This window comes from Sturnira hondurensis, unplaced genomic scaffold, assembly GCF_014824575.4.
Source record: "Sturnira hondurensis isolate 20B ecotype Veracruz unplaced genomic scaffold, ASM1482457v3 Scaffold0009178, whole genome shotgun sequence".
Classification (NCBI taxonomy): domain Eukaryota; kingdom Metazoa; phylum Chordata; class Mammalia; order Chiroptera; family Phyllostomidae; genus Sturnira; species Sturnira hondurensis.
In genome coordinates this window covers 3,739,523-3,762,124 of record NW_028081809.1, presented here as the reverse complement: position 1 = coordinate 3,762,124, position 22,602 = coordinate 3,739,523, and the positions used below count along the sequence as shown (strand labels likewise).

Genomic DNA, 22,602 nt, shown 5'->3' with positions numbered 1-22,602 from the left:
AGGCAGTGGCCTCTTTGCTGCTTCTTGATCATTCTCCTGCCCTCTTCCCATGTCATCAGAATGTGGCTGTCACCTACTGAAGCCTAGGTTATCTCTATCAATCCTTAAAGATGAAGCTTCTGGCTCACTGTCACTGGCTCTGTTTCAATTCTTAGTAAGGTCAATACATGTAAATTACCCTTCCCATAGCCTGATCTTTCATTTCCCTGACCTACTCTTCTCTAACAGCTTTCTCCTCCACTCCATGTCTACCACTCCTGTCACAGACATACCCTTGACTTTGTTGTTTCAGATAGCTGTGTGATCATAACCCACATAATCAATTTCTAAGGTCCCAGTATTTGATCACTTTTTAAAAGATATTATTTTTATTTATATTTAGAGAGGGAGGAAGGGAAGGAGAGAAACATCAATGTGTGGTTGCCTCTTGTGTGCCCCCAAGTAGGGACTTGGCCTTCAACCCAGGCATGTGCCCTGACTGGGAATTGAACCAGCGACACTTTGGTTTGCAGCCCTCACCCAGTCCACTGAGCTATGCCAGCCAGGGCTAATCACTTTTTCTAGAAATATATTTTATTGATTATGTTATTACAGTTGTCCCATTTCTCCCCCTTCATTCCCCTCCACCCTGCACACCCTCCCACCCACATTCCCCCACTTTAGTTCATGTCCATGTGTCATAAGTTCTTTAGCTTCTACACTTCCCGCACTACTCTTGCCCTCCTCCCCCTGTCTATTTTCTACCTACCATCTATGCTACTTATTCTCTGTGCCTTTCGTCCTCTCTCCTCCTCCCGTTCCCCTGTTGCTAACCCTCCAGGTGATCTCCACTTCTGTGGTTCTATTCCTGTTCTAGTTGATTGCTTAGTTTGTTTTTGTTTTAGGTGTGGTTGTTAATAATTGTGAGTTTGCTGTCATTTTACTATACATCTTTTTATCTTCTTGTTCTTAGATAAGTCCCTTTAACATTTCATATAATAAGGGCTTGATGATGATGAACTCCTTTAATTTGACCTTATCTGAGAAGCACTTTATCTGTCCTTCCATTCTAAATGAAAGTTTTGCTGGATAGAGAAATTTTGGATGTAGGTCCTTGCCTTTCATGGCTTGGAATACTTCTTTCCAGCCCCTTCTTGCCTGTAAAGTCTCCTTTGAGAAATCAGCTGACAGTCTGATGGGAAGTCCTTCGTAGGTAACTGTCTTCTTATCTCTTGCTGCTTCTAGGATTCTCTCTTTCATTTTAATCTCGGGTAATGTAATTGTGATGTGCCTTGGTGTGTTCCTCCTTGGGTCCACCTTCTTTGGAACTCTCTGAGCTTCCTGGACTTCCTGGAAGTCTATTTCCTTTGCCAGATTAGGGAAGTTTTCCTTTATTATTTGTTCAAATACCGTTTCCACTTGTTGCTCTTCCTCTGCCCCTTCTGGTACCCTTATAAATCAGATGTTGGAATGTTTAAAGGTGTCCTGGAGGTTCCCAAGCCTCTCCTTATTTTTTGAATTGTTGTTTCTTCATTCTTTTCTGTTTGGTTGTTTCTTTCTTCCTTCTGGTCCACTCCATTGATTTGAGTCCCAATTTTCTTCCCATCACTATTGGTTTCCTGTGCATTTCCCTTCATTTTGCTTAGTGTAGCCTCCATTTTTTAAATCTAATTTGAGACCACATTCAACCAATTCTATGAGCATCCTGATCACCAGTGCTTTGAACTATGCATCTGATAGGTTGGCTATCTCTTGGTCACTCAGTTGTATTATTTCTGGAGCTTTGATCTGTTCTTCTGTTTCAGCCATTTTTTTTTGTCTTGTTGCACCTGTTATATATGAGGGGCAGAGCCTTAGGTGTTCACCAGGGCAGCTCAATGCAGTTGCTGGGTTGTGATGCTGTGTATGGGGGCAGGGTCCGAGAGGGAACAATGGCACTGGCTCCACTCTCTGTCAGACCTCAGTCCCTTCTCCCGGTTCCCCCAAGCAAATTGGGCCCTTCTGGTGCTGGTTCCCAGGTGGGTGGGCTTGTGTATGTTATAGGACCCTGTGGGTCTCTCCAATGAACTCTCCTGTGAGGCTGGGAGTCTCTCCCTGCACGTCAATCTTCACAGGTGTTTTCAATCGGTGTTTTGAGGCTTTATTTTCCAGCACTGAGGCCCTAGGTTGTTCGGTCTGTCTCACTCCCCAGTTATATGCATGCAAATGTGGCACCTTCAGTGAGCCAGCTGCCTTGCTTGCAGTGCCTCACTTCACACTGGCCCCCTTGCTGGGTTTGACCGTTGCCACCCCGTGCCCAGGGTCCTCCAACCATTGCCTGGGCATTCAGGGTTCACCTGCTACCGTCTTGCATGCCCAGGGTGCCTTGTGCACCTGGTGTCACTGCTTCTTGTGCCGCAACCCCTCTCCGCTCAGCTGCCCGCCTCGCCCCGCCTACAGGTCTGGATGAATGTGTCTATTTCAGTTCCTTGGCTGTCCGACTTCCATCCAGTTCAGTTTTCTGTAAGTTCTGGTCGTTATTTTGTTTCTAAATTTTTGTTGTCCTTATTTTGGTTGTGGGTGGAGGCACACTACCTATGCCTCCATCTTGGCTGGAAGTCTCTGATCACTTTTTTAGATCATTTCCTCTGCTGCTCTAATTCCTTCAATCTTTCAACCCCAATGGGATGTACAGTCTGTTGTTTCTACTGTCTTTTCTCTGTTCTCTCCATCCTTTAGTCCTATCATGTATCCTGAATTACTTTTCTCTTGTAGATTATTATACTCCCTGGCAAAACCCCAGCCCTGGTTAAACCCAACTTCCTGCCTTTTCTGCCTTATACCTGTGCAGTTGACTACAGTGGATGAAATGGAGAAAAACACACAGTCATGCTGTCTGGTTTCACCTTAAATCCATGACCTGTAACTCCAGGTGGATCTTTTGTGCTGCACTACAATCCCACTGTCCTTTCCTAGTCCATTCAGACTTCCATTCTGCAAGATGTCTACCTTCTTCTTCCTCCTCAAACTTCAACATCTCTTCCATCTCATTCGCAGCAGATGACCTTGTTCCCATTTCACTGAACCTTGTAGTGAAAATCTCAGAGCTACCTCAGAGCTACAAATCTCCCAGCATCTAAATCTGTGTTCTCCTCTAACATCTTCTAGGATGGCTGAACTGTCCTTGCGTCTGTCTAAGGCCAAGCCCTCCATATGTTCACTGATCCCTATTCCCTCATTCATTCATTCTCCCCCTTTCTATTTTCTATCATCAGTATTGCTCTGATATCTAGATCTTTCCCATCAGTACATAAACATGGTGTTATTTCTCCCATATTAAACAGGGCTTTAAACCTCTATTTGCCTCCAGCTCTGCCTCATTAGCCTCATTCCTCAACTCCTCCTTATAATCCAATTCCCTTAGAGTTTTATACATTCCCACTCTGCAATTCTGTGGTTCTCCCATACTCTCTTAAATGTACTCCAGTCAGGTGAAGGCCCCCTCTCCACCAAAACCCACTCTTTATAGGGATACCTGAGTTGCTAATTCCAGGGGTCAATTCTCAGTCTCTTCCTTGGCCTGTCATCAACATTTGATATAGTTTGATTACTTCCTTGAATTTTTCTAACAGATATTTATTTATTTATTTATTTATTTATTTATTTTTAGAGAGAGGGGAAGGGAGGGAGAGAAACAGCAATGTATGGTTGCCTCTCATGTGTCCCCTGCTGGGAACTGACCTGCATCCCAGGCATGTGCCATGACTGGGAATCAAACCAGTGACCCTTTGGTTGGCAGGCTGTCAATCAATCCACTGAGCCACACCAGCCAGGGCTAAATTTTTTTTTTACTTACAGGAAATACACTGTCCTGTTTTTCTTTCTACCTCACAGCTATTCTTTCTCTGCCTTCTTTGTTACTTCTTTCCCAAACTCTAAATGCCAGAGGGTCTCAAGGCACAGTCCTCAGACCTCTTCTCTATCTGCACTCATTCTCTAGGTGTTCCGCTGCTGGAAGTGATAGCTTCTCTGGGGCACAGATGAAATTACACGTCTTTCCGACCCTCATTTGTGACTTCCACAACTAGTCTCTGTGTAGGGCAAGCCCCAGTGCATGTTTGGTCAAACCAACAGCTGAATGATTTCACTGTGGGAGTGAGTGCTAAGAGCTGCATAAATAAGGCAGAGATAGATGTGCCACCTGGAGACTTTTCTTCTGGGGAGTGACTTCTGAGTGGCTTCTGTTCTTTGTGCTTTCCTTAGGAGACCAACAAGAAGATAGTCCATGCGAAATATTGTAGCAGATTTGTCCATGTTCCCTGGAAGGACGGGAGCTTGGTCCATGTCTGCATTACCAAGGAGAAGTATACATGGTACAGTGAGAAAATTCATGCAGTCCTGGCCCAGATCCAAAGGAGGTTGGTGTATTTACAGGATGGTAAAATGGCTCAAGTCTTTTGAAATTCAAGCCTGCTTGATCTCTTTGTAAAGCTTAACCAAGCGAAAAGGCCAGTAAACATGTTAAGTCAAGGTTGGCATCTGATGGTTTGCTGGTGGCCTTGTTGTTAATAACAAAGGATGACATTTGGATTCTGACTCTAAAAACCAGCAAACAAATGTGGAGTTATTGTGGTGGTTGTGCATCACCAAAGGAAGCTAAGGAATACTTCTCCTCATGTCTTGAATTTCTTGTTGGCCACAGTTATTGAAACTGTATTACATCCGTCCTCTGTACTCTTGAATATATTTAATTTTAGGGTAACTGTCACAATGTGAAATATCTGAATATAATGGAAATATATATACAGGATCTGGCACGAATAACACCCGTTTTTATTGCAAAATTTTTTATTACAATATCATAAAGATGTAATTCTATAACATAAAAAATTCTATAACATTTTTTCTGTTCATTGTTTTTTTTCCTCTACAGGGTTTTCTCCTTTCTGTGCCATTTTTCTTTCTTCTCCTTACTTTAAGTTTCTTAAGACACTTATATCACAAATTTGAGACCTTTCTTTACATATAAGCAAACACTTGATTAGATAATCTCTCTTCTGAGTATCTCTTTAGCTGCCTGCCTCTCACAAATTTTGGAATGTTTTATTTCCTTTCATTCAGTACTCTCCAGCAGTTTGTTCTACAAATTCTTATTGCCTAGGCATTGCTGGACTCTGAACTTGATTTCAAATATTTTTCCATTGGACTCTCCCTCCCCCTGGCTTTTCCTGCAGCTGTGAATTTAATTCTATGCCATGTGGTGACAGCCTAAGCCTGTGCCACAGAAGCTGTGCTGCTCAGACAGCTGCCTGGCACTTTGTTATTACAGGGACCTGAGTGGCCTGACGTTGAACATATGCAGCACTGATGCGTTAGAAACATGCTAGCGTTACTAGCATGACTGCAGTCACCAGGGGTAGGAGAACAAAGGGTCTGAAATCATAGCTGAGGGCTTCAAACTCTCAGATGACTGGAAATAATTTACTTTTGACTTTGGAACCCAGTGTTGGATTTACTTTTCTGCCCTATTAATTTTCGTAGTTCTGTTTTACTTGGATTGATGATGGATAAAGGAAGGGGGCAATGAGGGAGTCAGCTCCAGTGCAGGATTTTCCACAGAAACCTGTCAAAGCGAGTGATTAATCCATTCACAGAAGATTGTATGTGAACAATACAGCACAGCTCTGGCCTCCATAGGTGCACCACTCAGTTCTCAGGAAGATGCTCTCCTTCCACAGGCTCCAACCATTCACTTTCAAACTATTTCCTGCCTAGGATTAAATGGCTACAAGATGGGAGTCAAATCCTTTTTGGGAAAGTGTCTAATGATTGCATCTACATCCTCATTGATACATCTCACTCAATGAAGGGCAAACTGGACTTGGTGAAGGACAAGATCATCCAGTTTATACAGGTTAGATGGAGCTATCAGTTCACACATCTGGGGGCCTGTGTATCACAACAGCTTCTTCACCGATCATCATCTGTTCTGGTTATGGGAGATGCACAGGCAAGGTTTGCAGTCAAGTATCCACAGGAAAGCCATTGTAGGGAAAACTCCCTTTTGTCAGTTAGAGAATCATCAGTTCCCCTTTGCAAGCAGACCCCCCCTCTAGTGGGTCCTTTCTGCAACACCTGGGTTACTGAGGGAGTGTCTGTGTCCATTGTTGGAGGCTTTCTTTATCCTGAAGTCTGTGGTGTGCACACATCTCCATGGTTTTTGTCTTTAGGGTGGCATTTGAATTTTAATGTCCGATATTTACGAGGGGTGCTGTGTGCACACAGGTCCAGCATTGATGGTCAGGAGCCTGCTGTTCTCATTCAGCCTGTGCTGCCTCTGAGTTGCAGGGCCTGAAGCAGACAACCTGTGTTTCCTAACTCAAAGTTCCCACGCTGAGAAAGGGGCAACACAGTGCTGTAATGAGTCAGTATTATTGATGTATTATCCACAGAAAATAATTGTGGGGAGTGTTGACAACTACAAAATACAACTTTTAATTTGGTAATCCTCTATTGGAGAAATACAGGCTAATGGAAGGCAAGTGAATAGTTATGTAATGGAATAATAGCCTTACCAAAAAGGTGATGACCAAAATGCAACACTGTTTTGAATTTCTTTTTCTTTAGCATATTACATTTAGTGTGCATATTTGATATATTATTAATATCAGTATTAGAGATATTTAATGTCATGTTATATGTATTGATATTAACTGATATATGTCATATATAATATATATTCATGCATATATACATTTGTAAAGTTTAGTATTCGGACTGTCTATAAATTTTACTTAAATGTCTTGTACTAGAAATGATTTTCTCTATTGAATGTAAGTTTTAGCTTCTAGAACAGAAAATAGATATTAGAGTGATTAAAACTTATCAAAATGACCTGTCCTAATATTTTCTTACATTTGAGTGGTTTGATGGCTAACTAATGATTGTCTCTTATAGGAACAGCTGAAATTTAAAAGGAAATTCAATTTTGTGCAGTTTGCTGGTCAAGCAGTTGCTTGGCGGGAAAAACTGGTTGAAATCAATGAAGACAATTTGAAAGGGGCTCAGTCTTGGGTTGGAGACATGAAGGTAAGATGGAGTCTGGGCTGGGAGAGGCAGTCTGACCTGACGATCTGCTGAGGTCATCCTGAAAAGAAATCCTTGAGGAAGTGCTTTGAGCTGCAAGGATGGCAGGGGCTTCACATAGGCACTCATTTGGTTTATAAAGATTGTGTTAACCCAGCAATTTTTTTCAATAATATGTTTGTGATATATATATATATTTTTTTTTAAATTTATTTTAATTGTTGTTCAAGTACAGTTTTCTGTCTTTTACTCCCATCCCAGCCCATACCCCCAGTGCTCCTCACCTCCCTCCCATTTCCACCCCCCTTAGTTTTTGTCCATGTGTCCTTTATATTTGTTCTTGTAAACCCTTCCTCTTTTCTCCTGAAAATTCCCTCCCCTATCCCCTATGGTCACTGTCAGCCTGTTCTCTATTTTAGTGTCTTTAGTTATATTTTGCTTGCTTGTTTGTTTTGTTGTTTAGCTTCCTGTTAAAGGTGATATCATATGGTATTTGTCTTTTAATGCCTGGCTTATTTCACTCAGCATAATGCTTTCCAGTTCCATTGATGTTGTCACAAAGGGTAAGAGCTCCTTCTTTCTGCTGCACAGAATTCCATTGTGTAAATGTACCATAGTTTTTTTGATCCATTCATTTACTGCTGGGCACCTAGATTGCTTCCGGCACTTGGCTATTGTAAATTGTGCTGCTATGAACATTGGGATGCATAGGTTCTTTTGGATTGGTGTTTTAGGGTTCTTAGGATATAATCCAAGCAGTGGAGTTGCTGGATCAAAAGGCATATTCATTTTTAGTTTTCTGGGAAAATTCCATACTGTTTTCCATAGTGGGTGTACCAGTCTGCAATCCCACCAACAGTGAACTAGGGTCCCCCTTTCTCCACAACCTCTCCAACACTTGTTGTTTGTTGCTTTGTTTATGATGGCCATTCTGACAAGTGTAAAGTGGTATCTCATTGTGGTTTTAATTTGCATCTCTCTGATAGCTAGCGATATTAATCATCTTTTCATGAGTCTCTGCATCCTCTGTATGTCCTCCTTGGAGAAGTGTCTGTTCAAGTCCTTTGTCCACTTTTTAATTGGGTTGCTTGTCTTCTTAGAGTCGAGTCGCGTAAGTTCTTTGTATAGTTTGGAGATTAAACCCTTGTCTGAGGTATCCTTGGCAATCCCAAGACCAGTGAGCTTGGGAGATCAAGCTCATCAAGAGACCACATCACTAAATCTCACAGGTATTCTACTACAGAAGTTCACACCATAACCCAGCAATTTTCAACAGTGTGCTACAGGATTTTTAAAACATGCAGTACCCGTCTATTTAGGGCACTGACCTCTTTTCCCTTAGATTGTCAAATTAACAAATGACCGCAGCCAACACAATAGGCATCTGGTGTGGCTGAATCAAAATTATACCTATTTTTTTTGTCAGATTGGCAAAAAATACATCTCTTGGTGTGCTGCAAAAATTTAGTAATTAGTTTATATGTGCCATGAGAGGAAAAGGGTTGAAAATTGCTGCATTAACCCAATCTCTTTAGTTGATGTTTACTAGGGGTGTGGCCCTCTCAGCAGCTCTGAGCCCAGCACCTAGCCCCGTTCTTCCTGTCCCTCCCTCTTTCCTTCCACCAGCTCTCCTGGGTTTTCATCTGTGCTCTAAGGGTGACATGTTTCTGCCCTTTTCTCCACCTCCCCATCATACACAGTTTAAGGTTTTCGTTTTATAAGGGAGATACAGGCAAAGGATCTCTGGAGATTCAAGTTTCACTGTCCCTGTTCCCCAGTCTTGCCATATGAAGGAGACTTTCCTGGCGCTCTCTCAGCCTTTTCTCTGAGCAGTCTGGGGCTTGTGATGAAAATGCCTCCAAGAGAGCATGGATTCCTCCTGCAGTCATGACATCCAGGCCTTCACCCTGTAGCCAGTACACACCAGGGTAGCCTCTGACAGTTCACCAACCGTGCCAGGGAAACTTTTCTCACAAGTATCTGGCTGCATCCTGTTCCAGAAGGCCAGTGCATGCATCTCGCCTGACTCTGCAGGTGCCCATCTCCCCCTGCATTTGGGGCCAGTTGGCTGCCCTGTGACCTGAGCACTCCAATGGGTGTAACAGCACTTCCCTGCTTGCTGTTTGTCTTGCCGTTCTTTCATTGTGAGTTTTGGAGTGACACTCTTGTCAGTGCTCCATATCCCTGGGCAGAAAGTGTGGGAGTTTTTAAACTTACAATTTCTTTGTTGTACCTCCAGGTTGCTAATGATACCACATTTGTGTTTGCCAAATCTTGGGTGTTGTGAATCAATCCTTGTTTGAAACAAACATGGTCCCCGCCAGGGTGTAGTCAGGCTGTGTGCTGAACTTGTGTTGACAGCTAAATGAACAGTAACTGGCTCAGTGCCTCCCACAGAAACACAGAAAGATAGAATCGCATTAAGAGCTCAGTTGTCAGGACAGACATGCACAGCCCTGCCACCCAGCAGTCCTGGGACCAGCAGGAGGCAGGCCTTATGTCACGCCCAGGGGGTTGGCTTCTTGGAATTTCTGGGCTTAAATTATTATCTCAATATAATTTTTAATGTAGCTTTTATTTCACAGGTACTTTTATTTCTTTTTTGGAAGCAGTAAACATTTGTTTGAGATCTTTCTTGAGATTCAAGTGTGTGCTTGGTATTCTTTTCTGTAGACTGGGAGTTCCACAAACACTCTGAGTGCCCTGCAAATTGCTTTTGCTGATAAGGAAACACAAGCAATTTACCTTTTGACAGATGGGAGACCTGATCAGGTACTTATCAAAGTTGGGGACAAAGAGTGACTCACCAATACCCTGCAAGTCAATGTCAAGAATGGGTTTGGGGACTTTTCGAACTGTCACCTGATTGCTGTTGAAAGATATTTCCTTGGCTGAGGGTCTCAGAACTGAGGTGAGAAAATATACAGAGGAATTTCCTTGTCTACTGAAACACAAAACAATTCATATGACCCTGAGTGTTGTCTGGCTAGTGCTCCACATGCCTTCAGGCCTGGAGAACGCTCCCATGGGAGGCCTCCACCTGCCCCTGAAGACTGGTTTATATTTTATTATAAACTAAGAGAAGATTCTTGTTGATTTTTTTCCTTTGGGAACTCTGAATCTAAACATGTCACTGCATAATACCCTTGATTTTATGCTTAATTTCAACTTAGTGATCATTTAAACAAAAGCATGCCTTTGCAGTTGAATGTTCTTTGTTTTGTTTAGCCTGACTGAAACTTATTTGAAAGTTCTAGCAGAGTCTGTTCATCTTTGTTTGAGCTTTATGAGTGAAAGACTAATGCTCTGGGTGTTAGATAAATATACAGATTTACAGGCCAGTACAGTGTAAATTAACCACTAAAGTGATTTAGTACCAACTTGTTTCCTTCATTGGGAGGTGTTTGCATATGGAGACAGCTAGACAAATAGTATAAACTATCCTGTGTCCTGTGGTCCAAGGATTAAACAGTAAAGCAACTGAATTTACTGCAGCATTAGATGTATTATGACAGAGAAATAGTATGTAAAGTAAAATTTTATTTGGAATGATTTTCCCATCAACTTCACTGTACTTTCCCTTCAGAAGCAATGTATTGCACCCTGTTTATGTTCTATGTGTAGTGTCAAGGTTTAGGCTGCAAAGATGAGTAATATCCCTGCCTTCAGGATGTTGACACTTTAGGGAGCATGCTAGGCATGTACAGTCAACTCAGACATGATATGGGGAGTGGGCTGGCTTGTGCTATGAGATGTCTGGGAGCAGACAGTGATGAATTTTGCTGTACAAGATAGAGGGACAACCAGGCAAGTTTCCACCAAGGAGGGGATATTTCCAGCTGTGTCTGGAAAGAGGAGTTTTCTAAACAGAGATGAGTGGTATTCTGGGTTGCAGGAACAGAGGGGCTGTTCAGAGAAACAATGTGAGAACAGGGGCAATGATGGAAGAGTGTCAGGGCAGAGTCTCCAAAGTTAGGTTGGGGAAGATTGCAAAGGTCCTTGAACACCACATGGAAAGGATGATTTTACCACAGGCTTGTTGGCAGGGGGCGGGGATCTTGCACTCAGAGGAGCATATGGTTCTTTCCAACTGTATTTTAGAAATGTGCCTGCCTAGTGCCAGGGAAACACTAGATCTTGGTATACTGGTATAGGCCCAGCTTGGCTAGAAACAGCAAAAAATGGGGAGAAGGGGATTCCCTTCAGAGAGGAGATCATAGAAATAGCCTCAAAGGACTTGGTGACTACTTTGGGAGAGGGTTTGGGGGGGCATAGGGAGGAGAAGAGGGAACAAGGGAGAAAAGGGTCGAGATGACTGACTTATGATTATGTTATTTACTGATTTGAATTTTAAAAAGGAGCAGATTTGGGGGTTCCTGAGAGAGGAAGCTAAGTTAAAGAACTTGTAGTCCATGGATGTCCAGAAACTCCGAGAAACAGGGGCCAGATATTTTTATTTGAAAGTTATCTGGACAAGAGGTTCTTTTCTTTTTAGTAAACTCCCACTAATTTTATTGCAATTTAGGAAATAAGGTAAGCATAAGGATAAGAAAGAAGAAAAGTTAAATAATCCATAATTCAATTTTGCATCCTGCTTTTTTCCTAATATTTGGAGTTTTTTCAAATTATGAGAAGTTCTTCGGAAACAACATTCTCAATAAATCATATTCCATTATACAGATTAATAAACATTAATTATGTTTACTTAATTTTTGAATAGTAATAAATTTACTATTGTAAATAGTAATTACTATTTGAATAGTAATATATTTACACTTGTAATACATTTACATGGTACAAATTACAAAGGAACAAAAGATTATATAGAGACAATTCTCCTTCCCACCCTTTGTTCACCAGTTAAGAAGCAATGTATATTACCAGTTTCCTATATCTTCTTTCAGAGATAGTTTGTTTGCAAGCATGTAAGTACTTATACATGTTTCCTTTAAAAATATACAAGTGATACCATGCTCAACACACGATTCTGACCTTTATTAGAAAAAGATATACCTTAGAGATTGCTTATTATCATTTCAGAGAGAGCTTCCTCATTTATTTTACAGCTGTCTACCATCCTATCATATGGCTATTTAGCTATATCCCCTGAAGATAGACATTTAAGTTGTTTTCAATCTTTCTGTTATATACAATGTTGCAAAAATAACTGCATATATATCATTTTGTACATGTGTGAGTATGTCTGTAGTGCAAATTCTGAAAGGTACACTCAGTCAAAAGGTATACGTTTTCATAGATACTGCCAAATCACATCCCGCCCCCCAACTAAGAAGATGTACCAAGTAATACTCCTGCTAGCAAGGTATTGAGAAGGCACAGTTTTTTCAAAACTATTTCACAAGACAGTTTTGGGGTTTAATATTGTGCCCCAACAAGAGTGCCCAGCTCCCAGAAGGACTCTTAATGTCTCTCTCTCTGTTTGCTTTCTGTGGGAGACACATTGTCCATGGCTTGTCTAAAGCTAGAAAATGCTCTTTTGGTGGAGACCTTTAGGAGCCACATAAAGGTCCAGTGGCCACACCCTGTAGCATCCTGATTGCCAGGATGTTCTATTCATGGCTTCTGACTGCAATACTTTAGGGGGGCCTAATGCATAGCCCACCACCTTGAGAGCATGGCTTCTAAGTTAAGGTGCACCTGAAGCTGAGTGACTTTGTTAGCCAAATCTTTCTCCAGACTCTTCTTCCCACCCTCAGAGGGCAAGAGCCATGTCATGGGTCTTTGTACTCTGTCAGTGTTTGCTTCCCTTACTGAACTGAACTGACCTCTTTCCAAGAAGCCACTCACTGCTATATACTGTAGGTCATTACTACTTGAGGTTTCACTCTCCAGAGCAAATACTAAGGAAATTAACATCTTATTTTTTGCTTTCTCCTTTTCTCTCTTCCATGTCCTCTCTACCCCAACCCCACCTCAAAACTTATCATTTTAGCCACTTGAAATGGTTATAGACCAAGTTAAAGGTTATCAGAAAATTCCTATTTATACCATCTCCTTCAATTACAATGACAAGATTGCAAATGACTTTTTGAAAGAACTTGCTTCTTTGACTGGAGGAGAGTTCCATTCTTACAGATTTGGCTTCAAGGATCCCTGTCCTCCAGAGGCTATTCAGGTAAGAACTTGATGAGCTGAGAAGAGTTTTCACGCAATTAAACATTGCAGTCTGGAGGCCCAGGGACAATGCCTTCATTGGGAAGACAGCAACCATAGATACAACTAAGCTGAGTAAATGAATCACTTAATAATAGGGGTACTAGTGTTTCTCAAGGACCATCTGAGCTAAAGACACTTGTTAAAAATGCATATTCCTGGATTCTACTTCCGAGTCACTAAATCAAGCTCTAGGCATAGAGGCCCAGGAATCTTAACATATTTGATGTTCTTCTAAGCTTTTTTTCTTGTGGAAATTTTCAAACATACAAAAGTAGAAGAGTATGTGGACCTCCATGTACCCATCAGCTGCATTCAAAAGTTATCAACATTTTGCCAAATTTCAGGAATCTGTATTATTAACAAGTAGCCCTGGGGGGGTGCGTATGTGAAATCTGTTAACTACTGCTGTTTGTAGGCATTTGTGGGAAACTTTTTAAAAAATAGGATGCTAGGTAGTTGTCTTCTAACTTCTTTGACTAAGTAACCATGTAACCAGCTGATAAAACAATTCATTCTAATGTGCTAATGGGAGAAAGTGAATGAAGTTCTATTTCCTAATCATCCAGTCTTGGCCTAAGGATATATATTTCAAGAATACCCTTCTAGAGAATGTGTTTCTCATCTTGTTGTCTGTCCCGAAGAATGACTTTAAAACCAGGTCAAACCAGAATACTGATTAGTGCTTGCATGTGAGGAAACTACTTGAGTCCAGGGAATGAATTATCCAAGAGGATTGGTTGGAGGCAGTAGAACTCGGAATTCACAAAGAGCTGGAAATAGTGATTACTCCCATAAGCTAGACTAGAAAAATTTATAATCCTCTGGGCCTTGGGAAGATATACAAAAGGGTGTTGCCTCAGTGTTGGGAGCAACCTGACACTGCTCCAGTTCTGCCTAGAAAATTTTACATGCAAGAACTAAAAGAATCAATTTTTTTCCAAGGGACTTAACTGCATTGATGAAAAAACTTCAAGAGCTCACCTAATTATAGGAAAGCAAAAAATAACCACCACCCAACAAAGTAAAATTGAAAGATTTTGGCATCCAATCAAATAGTACCAGGTATGCAAAGAAGCAGGAAAATACAAGCCCATAATGAGGAGAAAATGTAAACAGAAAAATAAAAACATACCCATAACTGACTCAGATGTTAGTATCAGTGCATTAAAAGTTATTATAGTTGTATTTGTTATGTTCACAAAGTTAGGGAGAGACAAGTAAGATACATGTAGGACACAAATCAAATTTATAAAGATGAACTACATTGTATAAGATGAAAAATACATGTAGTGGGATAAACAGCAGATCATACATTGCAGAACCAAGATTAGTGAACTATAAGGTAGCAACAGAAACTACCCAAAATGTAACACAGAGAAAAAAAGAATTAAAATGAACACAAACAAAAACAGGCATCTATGAGCTGAGGAAAACTTCAACTAGCCTAGTAAATGTGTAATTAAAAACTTGTGGCTAGAGATATTCCAAGTTAGATTGCAAATATAAACCCACAGATTCAAGAAACATGAAGAAAAGTACATCAATTCACACCAGAATCAAACTTCTCAGAAGCACTGACAAAGAAAAAAACTTAAAAAATTAGAAAGAAAGCACATTATGTACAGAGGAAGGATGCACATAGGATGTATATAAGGATGACAGCAGTTTTCTCATGATGAACAGTGTGACTAAAAATACAGTGGAGTAACATTTTTTAATTTTAATTGTTGTTCAAATATAGTTTTCTGGTTTTTACTCCCATCCCAGCCCCCTGAGGCCCTCCTCACCTCCTTCCTGTTTCCACCCGCCCCCCATTGTTTTTGTCCATGTGTCCTTTATACTTCTTCCTTCAAACCCTTCCCCTTTTCCCCTGAAATTCTCTCCCCTCTCTCCTCTGGTCACTGTCAACCTATTCCCAATTTCAGTGTCTTTGGTTATATTTTGCTTGTTTGTTTGTTTTGTTGATTAGGTTCCTGTTAAAGGTGAGATCATATGGTATTTGTCTTTCACTACCTGGCTTATTTTGCTTAGCATAATGCTTTCCAGTTCCATCCATGCTGTCACATAGGGTAGGAGCTCCTTCTTTCTTTCTGCTGCATAGAATTCCATTATGTAAATGTAGCATAGTTTTTTGATCCATTCATTTACTGATAGGCCCCTAGGTTGCTTCCAACACTTATCTATTGTAAATTGTGCTGCTATGAACATTGGGGTGCATAGGTTCTTTTGGGTTGGTGTTTCAGGATTCTTACAATATAATCCTTGGAGTAACATTTCTAAAGTACTGAAAGAAAAACTCATCATTTTATAACCTGTATGTTGTGGAGATATCTTTCAAAAGGGAAGGTGAAGTAAAGACACTTAAAAATATACAAAAACCTAAATAATTCATCCCCAATAAACCTTCAATAAAGAAATGTTAAAGGGGGTGACTTCTGGCAAAAATGGAGGTGTACATATACACTTGGTCTCTTCTTGGTCAACTCCAAAAAAGTTGGACCCAAGGAAGCACATACCAAAAGAAGGACAACAAATTTGTAAACAAAAAACAGCCAGAACTTCCAGAAAATAAAATTGTATGGAAATCCAACAACCAAGGAGTTAAAGAAGAAACATTCATTCTGACTGGTAGGAGGGGTGGAGACAGACAGCTGTCTTCTAGGGGCTATGTGGCAGAGCAGTAGCTGGCAGACCAGGCAGTCTCACATTTGCATGCAGATAAACCAGAGGGAATAACTGGGGAGTGAGACAGACCATGTAACCCAGGGTTCCAGCACAGAAATTTACTGAGGGAAATAAAGCCTCAAAAACTCTGGCTGTAAAAACCTGTAGGAGATGCAGCAGGTGGAGAACTCCCAGCCTTGTAGGAGAGTTTGTTAGAGAGATCCACAGGGTCCTACAATCCACACAAAGCCACCCACCTCAGAAATCATCAGGAGGGCCCAATTTGCTTATGGGTAACAAGGGAAGTATTGAAAGCCAGCTTAGAGCCGAGCAAGTGGCATTGTTCCCTCTTGGACCCCTCCCCCAACATACAACACCACAACCAGGAAAGTGGATTGCCCCACCCTGGCAAATGCCTATGGCTCCTCCCCTTACAATGTGACAGGTGTGCTGAGACAAAGAAATATGGCCCAAATGAAAAAACATATCAAAACTCCAAAAATAGAACTAAATGATGGAGAGTCAACATATCAGATGCAGAGTTCAAAATGCTGGTAATAAGGATACTTACAGAAATGATTGAGTATGCTTGCAAAACAGAGGAAAAATGAAGGCTGTGCAAAGTGAAATGCAGAAAAATATAAAGAGAACCAACAGTGAAGAAAGGAAACTGGGATTCAAATCAATGATTTGGAGCAGAAGAAAGAAAGAAACATTCAACCAGAACAGAATAAAGAAACAAGAATTCAAAAAAAGGAGGAGAGGCTTGGGAACCCCCAGGACAACTTTAAATGTTCCAACATCTGAATCATAAAGGTGCCAGAAAGAGAAGAGGAAGAGCAAGAAATGGAAAACTTATTTGAAAACATAATGAAGGAGAACTTCCCTAATCTTGCAAAGGAAATAGACTTCCCAGAAGTCTAGGAAGCTCAGAGAGTCCCAAAGAAGTTAGACCCAAGGAAGCACATACCAAGTCACATCATAATTAAATTACCCAAAATTAAAGATAAGGAGAGAATCTTAAAAGCAGCAAGAGAAAAGGAGACACTTACCTATAAAGGAATTTCCATAGCTGATCTCTCCAAAGAAAACTTGCAGGCAAGAAGGGGCTGGGAAGTATTCAAAGTCATGAAAGGCAAGGATCTACACCCAAGATTACTCTATCCAGCAAAACTATCATTTAGAATGGATGGGCAGATAAAGTGCTTCTCAGATAAGGTCAAGTTAAAAGAGTTCATCATCACCAAGCCCTTATAAATTATGAGACATGTTAAAGGGATTCATCTAAGAAAAAGAAGATAGAAACTATGAACATTAAAATGACAACAAATTCACAACTATCAATAACTGAACCTAAAAGCAAAATCAAAAACAAATAAGCAAACAACTAGAATAGGAACCAAATCACAGAAATGGAGATCACATGGAGGGTTATCATTGGGGGCGGGGCAGAAATAGGGGTATGGGAAAAGGTGTAGGGTATAAGAAGCATAAATGGTAGGTACAAAAGAGACAGGGGGAGGTTAAGAATAGTATAGGAAACAGAGAAGCCAAATAACTTATATGTATGACTCAAGGATGTGAACTAAGTTGGGGGAATGCTGGTGGGAAGGGAGTGCAATGTGGAGGGGAATAAAAGGGAGAGAAAAATGGGACAACTCTAATTGCATAATCAGTAAAATATATCTTTAAAATTTTTTTTAATTTAAAATAAATGTTAAAGGGGAGTTCTGGTCATGATGGAGGCTTAGGCAGACACACCTCACCTCATTACACAATGATGAGAAGGAACACAACTAACTTAAAAATGAAAACACCCAGAAATGCCAGAAAATCACCCAGAAAGTGTGGGAAGTCTGACAAGGAAAGATTTGAGGAAGCGATATTGATCCAGGCGTTTAGGAAGGTAGAAGACAGGGAAGTTGGGGCAGAGAGGACTTGGTGTGGCAGTTAAGAGGCAGTGGTGGAGAGGTGGCAAAGTGGCCATAGTGGGTGGAACAGGCAGCTCCATATTCACGTGTGGTGGGTAAAAACTTGGGAGACCCCTTGTGCAAGAACGAACCCAGTCCCCAGGTCAGACGATGCAGCCCAGGGCTCCAGCACTGAGGAAATAAAACCTCATAACTTCTAGCTATAAACCTAGTGGGGATTGGAACAGCAGAACAAACTGCCAGGACATACACAAACCCACCCACCATGGGAACCACAACCAAGACAGGAGCTACAGGGGTGCCAGTTGCATACAGGGAGTAGGTGAAGTGACTGGAAATAGAGTGAGAGCCAGGCAAGCACTCAAAGTCAGCCAGCAGCAGCATTATTCACCTCTTGGACTCCTCTCCTATACACAGAGTCAAGGTTGCCCCACCCTGGTGAATACTCAAGGCTTCCCCTCATACAATTTAACAGGTGCCCTGAAATGGAATCAAAGTAGCTCTACCTAGTGTACAGACATAGGGAGGCTGCTGAAACCAGGAGACAAAGAAATAAGGCCCAAATGAAGGAACAGAACAGAACCCCAGAAAAAGAATTAAGCAATGTGAAGACAGTCAACCAGTCAGACACATAGTTCAAAATATTGGTGGTCAGAATGCTCAAAGAAATCATTGAATATGGCAAAAGCACAGGGAAGAAATGAAAGCTCAATAAGGAAATAAAGAAAAATTTATAGGAAACCAACAGTAAAGGGAAGGAAGTCAGGATTCAAGTAAATGACTTGGAACATAAGGAAGAAATAAACATTCAACCAGAACAGAATGAAGAAATAAGAATTCAAAAAATGAGGAGCATTTAAGAAGACTCTGGGACATCTCCAAAAGGGCCAACATCCTAATCATAGGCATGCAAAAAAAGAAGAGGAAGAGCAAGAAATTGAAAACCTATTTGAAAAAATAATGAAAGAAAACTTCCCTAATTTGGCAAAGGAAATAGACATACAAATCCAGGAAGAACAGAGAATCCCAAGCAAGTTGGACCCAAAGAGGTCCACACCAGGACACATCATAATTAAAATGCTAAAGGTTAAAAATAAAGAGAGAACTTAAAAGCAGCATGAGAAAGGCAGAGAATTGCCTACAAAAGAATTCCCATAAGACTGTCAGCTGATTTCTCAAAAGAAACTTTGCAGACAAGAAGAGACTAGCAAGAAGTATTCAAAGTGATAAAAAGTCAGGATCTACAACCAAGATTTCTCTCTCCAGCAAAGCTATCATTTAGAATGGAAGAACAGATAAAGTGCTTCCCAGACAAGGTCAAGTTAAAGGAGTTCATTATCACCAAGCCCTTATTATATGAAATGTTAAAGGGACTTATTTAGGAAGAAGAAGAAGATCAAAACTATGAACATTAAAATGACAACAAACTCACAACTATCAATTGATTCTGAAAAAAAATGAAAACAAAGTAAGCAAACAACTAGAACAAGAATAGAATCATAGATACGAACATTATTTGGATGGTTATCAGCTGGGAGGTGGAAGGGGGATAATAGGGGAAAATGTATAGTAATTTAAAAGTATAATTGGGTAGGTACAAAATAGACAAGAGGATGTTAACAGTATAGGAAATGGAGAAATCATAGAACTTATATATATGACCCATGGACATGAACTAAGGGGAGATTGCTAGAGGGAAAGGAGGAACCTGGCAGAGTTGGGCAAAGGGGGAAAAATTGGGACAACTGTAAAAGTATGATTAATAAAATATACTTAAAAAAAGAAATGGTAAAAGGAATAATTTATTTATTTTAAAAAATTGTTTTTAAGATTTTATTTAGTTATTTATCTTTAGAGGGGAAGGAGAGAGGGAGAGAAACATCAGTGTATGGTTGCCTTTTGTGCGTCCCCTGCTGGGAGTTGGCCTGCAGGGAACAGGACTACAACCCAGGCATGTGCCCTGACTGGGAATCGATCCGCGATCCTCTCGTTCACAGGCCCGTGCATAAAAGGAATAATTTAGACAGAAGGAAAATTATACCATACAGAAATACAGTTCTACACTAAGGAATGAAATGCAAGTTTTTGTCCTTTTTATTTAAGTCTAATTATAAGATGGATTGCTGAAGGGACTTCCATTTCCAGCAATCGCAAAGTAGCCCCTTTCCTCCTAGGTCTTCCATCTTATACTGTAGGAGTCCTGGACACGAGACAAGTAAGCATAGGAAGACTCTGAAAAGTGGAAAAAAGACGCTGGAATGACTGGGAACCTCTGAACCCAGGAATGACATGATAGTGAGCCCTCTTTTTTTTTATTACATCCCATATATCCCATAGAGAACACTGCAGAAGCCTCTAATTTAGAATCTCTAACAGGCACAGATAAAAACTGACCCAAGAAAAGCCTATTTCCCCTAGCCAAAGGACCAGGAAAAGGTTTGCCTAGACACAGAAAACTTTTTGGTAATGTCTGCCCTACTTTGCCCATACATCAGTGGAAAAACTGCACCCCCTTTCCTCAGGATCAGAGGAGCTGAACAGGAGGCTGATTTTCCACACCACTTTCCTGCTTTATGGAACCAAGTGAGGATGTTCTGATCCCCCTGCCATGTGGCATTAGCAGAGCTGACCAAACAGCTAATCTTTCGTTCCCCATATGGTGGAAGCAGATGGCAGTGTTCTGATTTTTCTGCTGGAGCAGTGCCAATAGGGCTGAGTGGAAAGCTGATTCTCTAAACCCCACTAGGCAGAAGCAGGTGATGCTCCAAATCCTGTGCTAGGGTAGTATCAGAGTATCAGAGGACTGAATGGGAAGCTGATCTTGTGGAAGTAAGCAACGCTCTTTATTTCCCACCATGGTAGTGTCCATGGAGTCCAGTGCCAAGCTTGGTGCCTGGACCCCCACCAGGCAGCACCAAGATTTAACAAGGCAGTGTGAGATCCGTCTGCTCTCTACTATGTTTTCCACAGCCTTCATGTCAGTGGGGTTCAGCAGGAAGCTAAACTCTACAACACCTAGCATCAATGAAAATGAACGCAGAAGTGTGAGTTTGGGATAGGAGACATTGAAGTTCTCCCTATTCCTGGTGTCAGTGGGGTAGTGTAAAATAAGACTGATACCACTGTTGTTCTCCCCCACTGTAGAATTGAGCCTCCACCCCATCCAGCATCAACAAGACTAAAGGGGGAGGCAGTAATATGTGGAGCTAATCACTACTCTATTTACCTCCTTCCCTTACAATCTCTGTCTGTTACCAAGACCAGCCAGTGGGGGTCCCACCCTTCACTACCATATTGACAAAACTCTAGAGACAGAGTTCAGTGGGAAGGAAAAAGAATCTTTTATTTAACAATCACACAATTTGAAATAATGGCAAGTTTCTGATTCAAATCCTGTTTCCTCAAAGACACCCAAAGAAAATCACCCAGCCACCCTCTGCCAGCTCAGTTCAAGGTTTTGCTAGGAACCTCTTCCCCAACCCAGAGTTCCATCCTTTTGGAAATGTAGGTGGCTCAACTGGTTTCCAGTTGCTTTCTGGCTTCAGGCATCTTTCATAATCTTTGTCCAGACATCCTATTTGCAGTGCACTGGCCTGTTCCTCTGAACATGCTGCCCTCCAGTGGTCTGCTACGCCCTGTCCAGCACATTAGTGCAGTGGGCCCAAGGCCCTGCCCAGAATGGAGGCACGAGTGGGAGGCCACAGCCTCTCCTTCCCATGTGGGGGTGGGGCCGGAGCTTAATGTCAATCCATGCTCCCTGAGCCTAGACCACTGGCCTGAGCCTCCTCCCTTCCCCTCTCACTGCCCTAGTGCCCACTGCGCTCCAGGCAGGCCCTGGAGTGCTCTGGAAGGGGCTCCAGGGATGTTCCTGGACCACTTGCTTCCCAAGGTTTGGGGCCCAGGAACGCCAGTCTCCAGCAACCGGGAAAGAGGGGAGATCCAAAAAGACCATGTTTCTGTGTGCTCTCCTATTTAAAGGCTTCTCCCAGATCCCCTGCACAGCCAGTGTGTATCACCCTGGTTGACAGGGCAAGGCACACTGGTCTGGCAGCCAGCCTCAGCGCAGTGGCCACTTCTGTGCCATCTGGCACTCTCCAACTTCTCCCCCATTTCAGGGCAGGGTTTCCCCCATTGTAACGTGTCTTTGAACAATTTGGAGATAATTGTCCCACAAAAAGTGGCACAACATTTTTCACATGGGGCAAGAAAAGAGCCATCAACCGCAAATTTCATATCTGATAAAACTATCCTTCAGAAATAGAGGAAATGAAAATATTTTCAGACAAATAAAATTTAAAAGAATTTGTTACTAGAAGATCTGACTTTAAATTGACCATAGGAGCCCTGGCTGGTGTAGCTCAGTGGATTGAGCGAGGGTGGGCCTGCGAACCACACGATCGCTGTTCGATTCCCAGTCAGGGCACATGCCTGGGTTGCAGGCCAGCTCCCAGCAGGGGACGCAGGAGAAGCAAACACACACTGATATTTCTCTCCCTCTTTCCTTCCCTTCTTCTCTACAGATAAATAAATAAAATCTTAATAAATAAATAAATTGACCATAGGAAGTTCTTTAAGAAAAAGGAAACCATAAAGAAGGAATCCTGCAACATCAGGAGGGAAAGAGAAAACAGAAAAAATATTAGTAGATGTAATAGACTATCCTTTTCCTCATGAGATTTATTCATCATATCTGATAATTGAAATAAAAACACTATCAGATACTAAGGACAATAATACTTAAAAGGGAGGTAGGTAAAGGGACATAAATAGAAGTGAAGTTTATGTA

General features: G+C 41.4%; 1 protein-coding gene across 3 annotated transcripts in view; it reads left to right on the top strand.

Moving 5' to 3' along the window:
- Positions 1–22,602, top strand: part of VWA3B (von Willebrand factor A domain containing 3B) — a 172,488-nt gene that overhangs the window by 79,290 nt on the left and 70,596 nt on the right. For all 3 annotated transcript variants that reach the window (XR_005068002.1, XM_037056830.1, XM_037056829.1), the window contains exons 10-14: positions 4,222–4,376; positions 5,734–5,872; positions 6,916–7,047; positions 9,718–9,816; positions 12,998–13,180. Coding sequence is in view for 2 of the 3 variants with exons in the window: in XM_037056830.1 (XP_036912725.1) it covers positions 4,222–4,376; positions 5,734–5,872; positions 6,916–7,047; positions 9,718–9,816; positions 12,998–13,180 (708 nt within the window). In the remaining variant the exon portion in view is untranslated. The remainder of the gene's footprint in view (positions 1–4,221; positions 4,377–5,733; positions 5,873–6,915; positions 7,048–9,717; positions 9,817–12,997; positions 13,181–22,602) is intronic.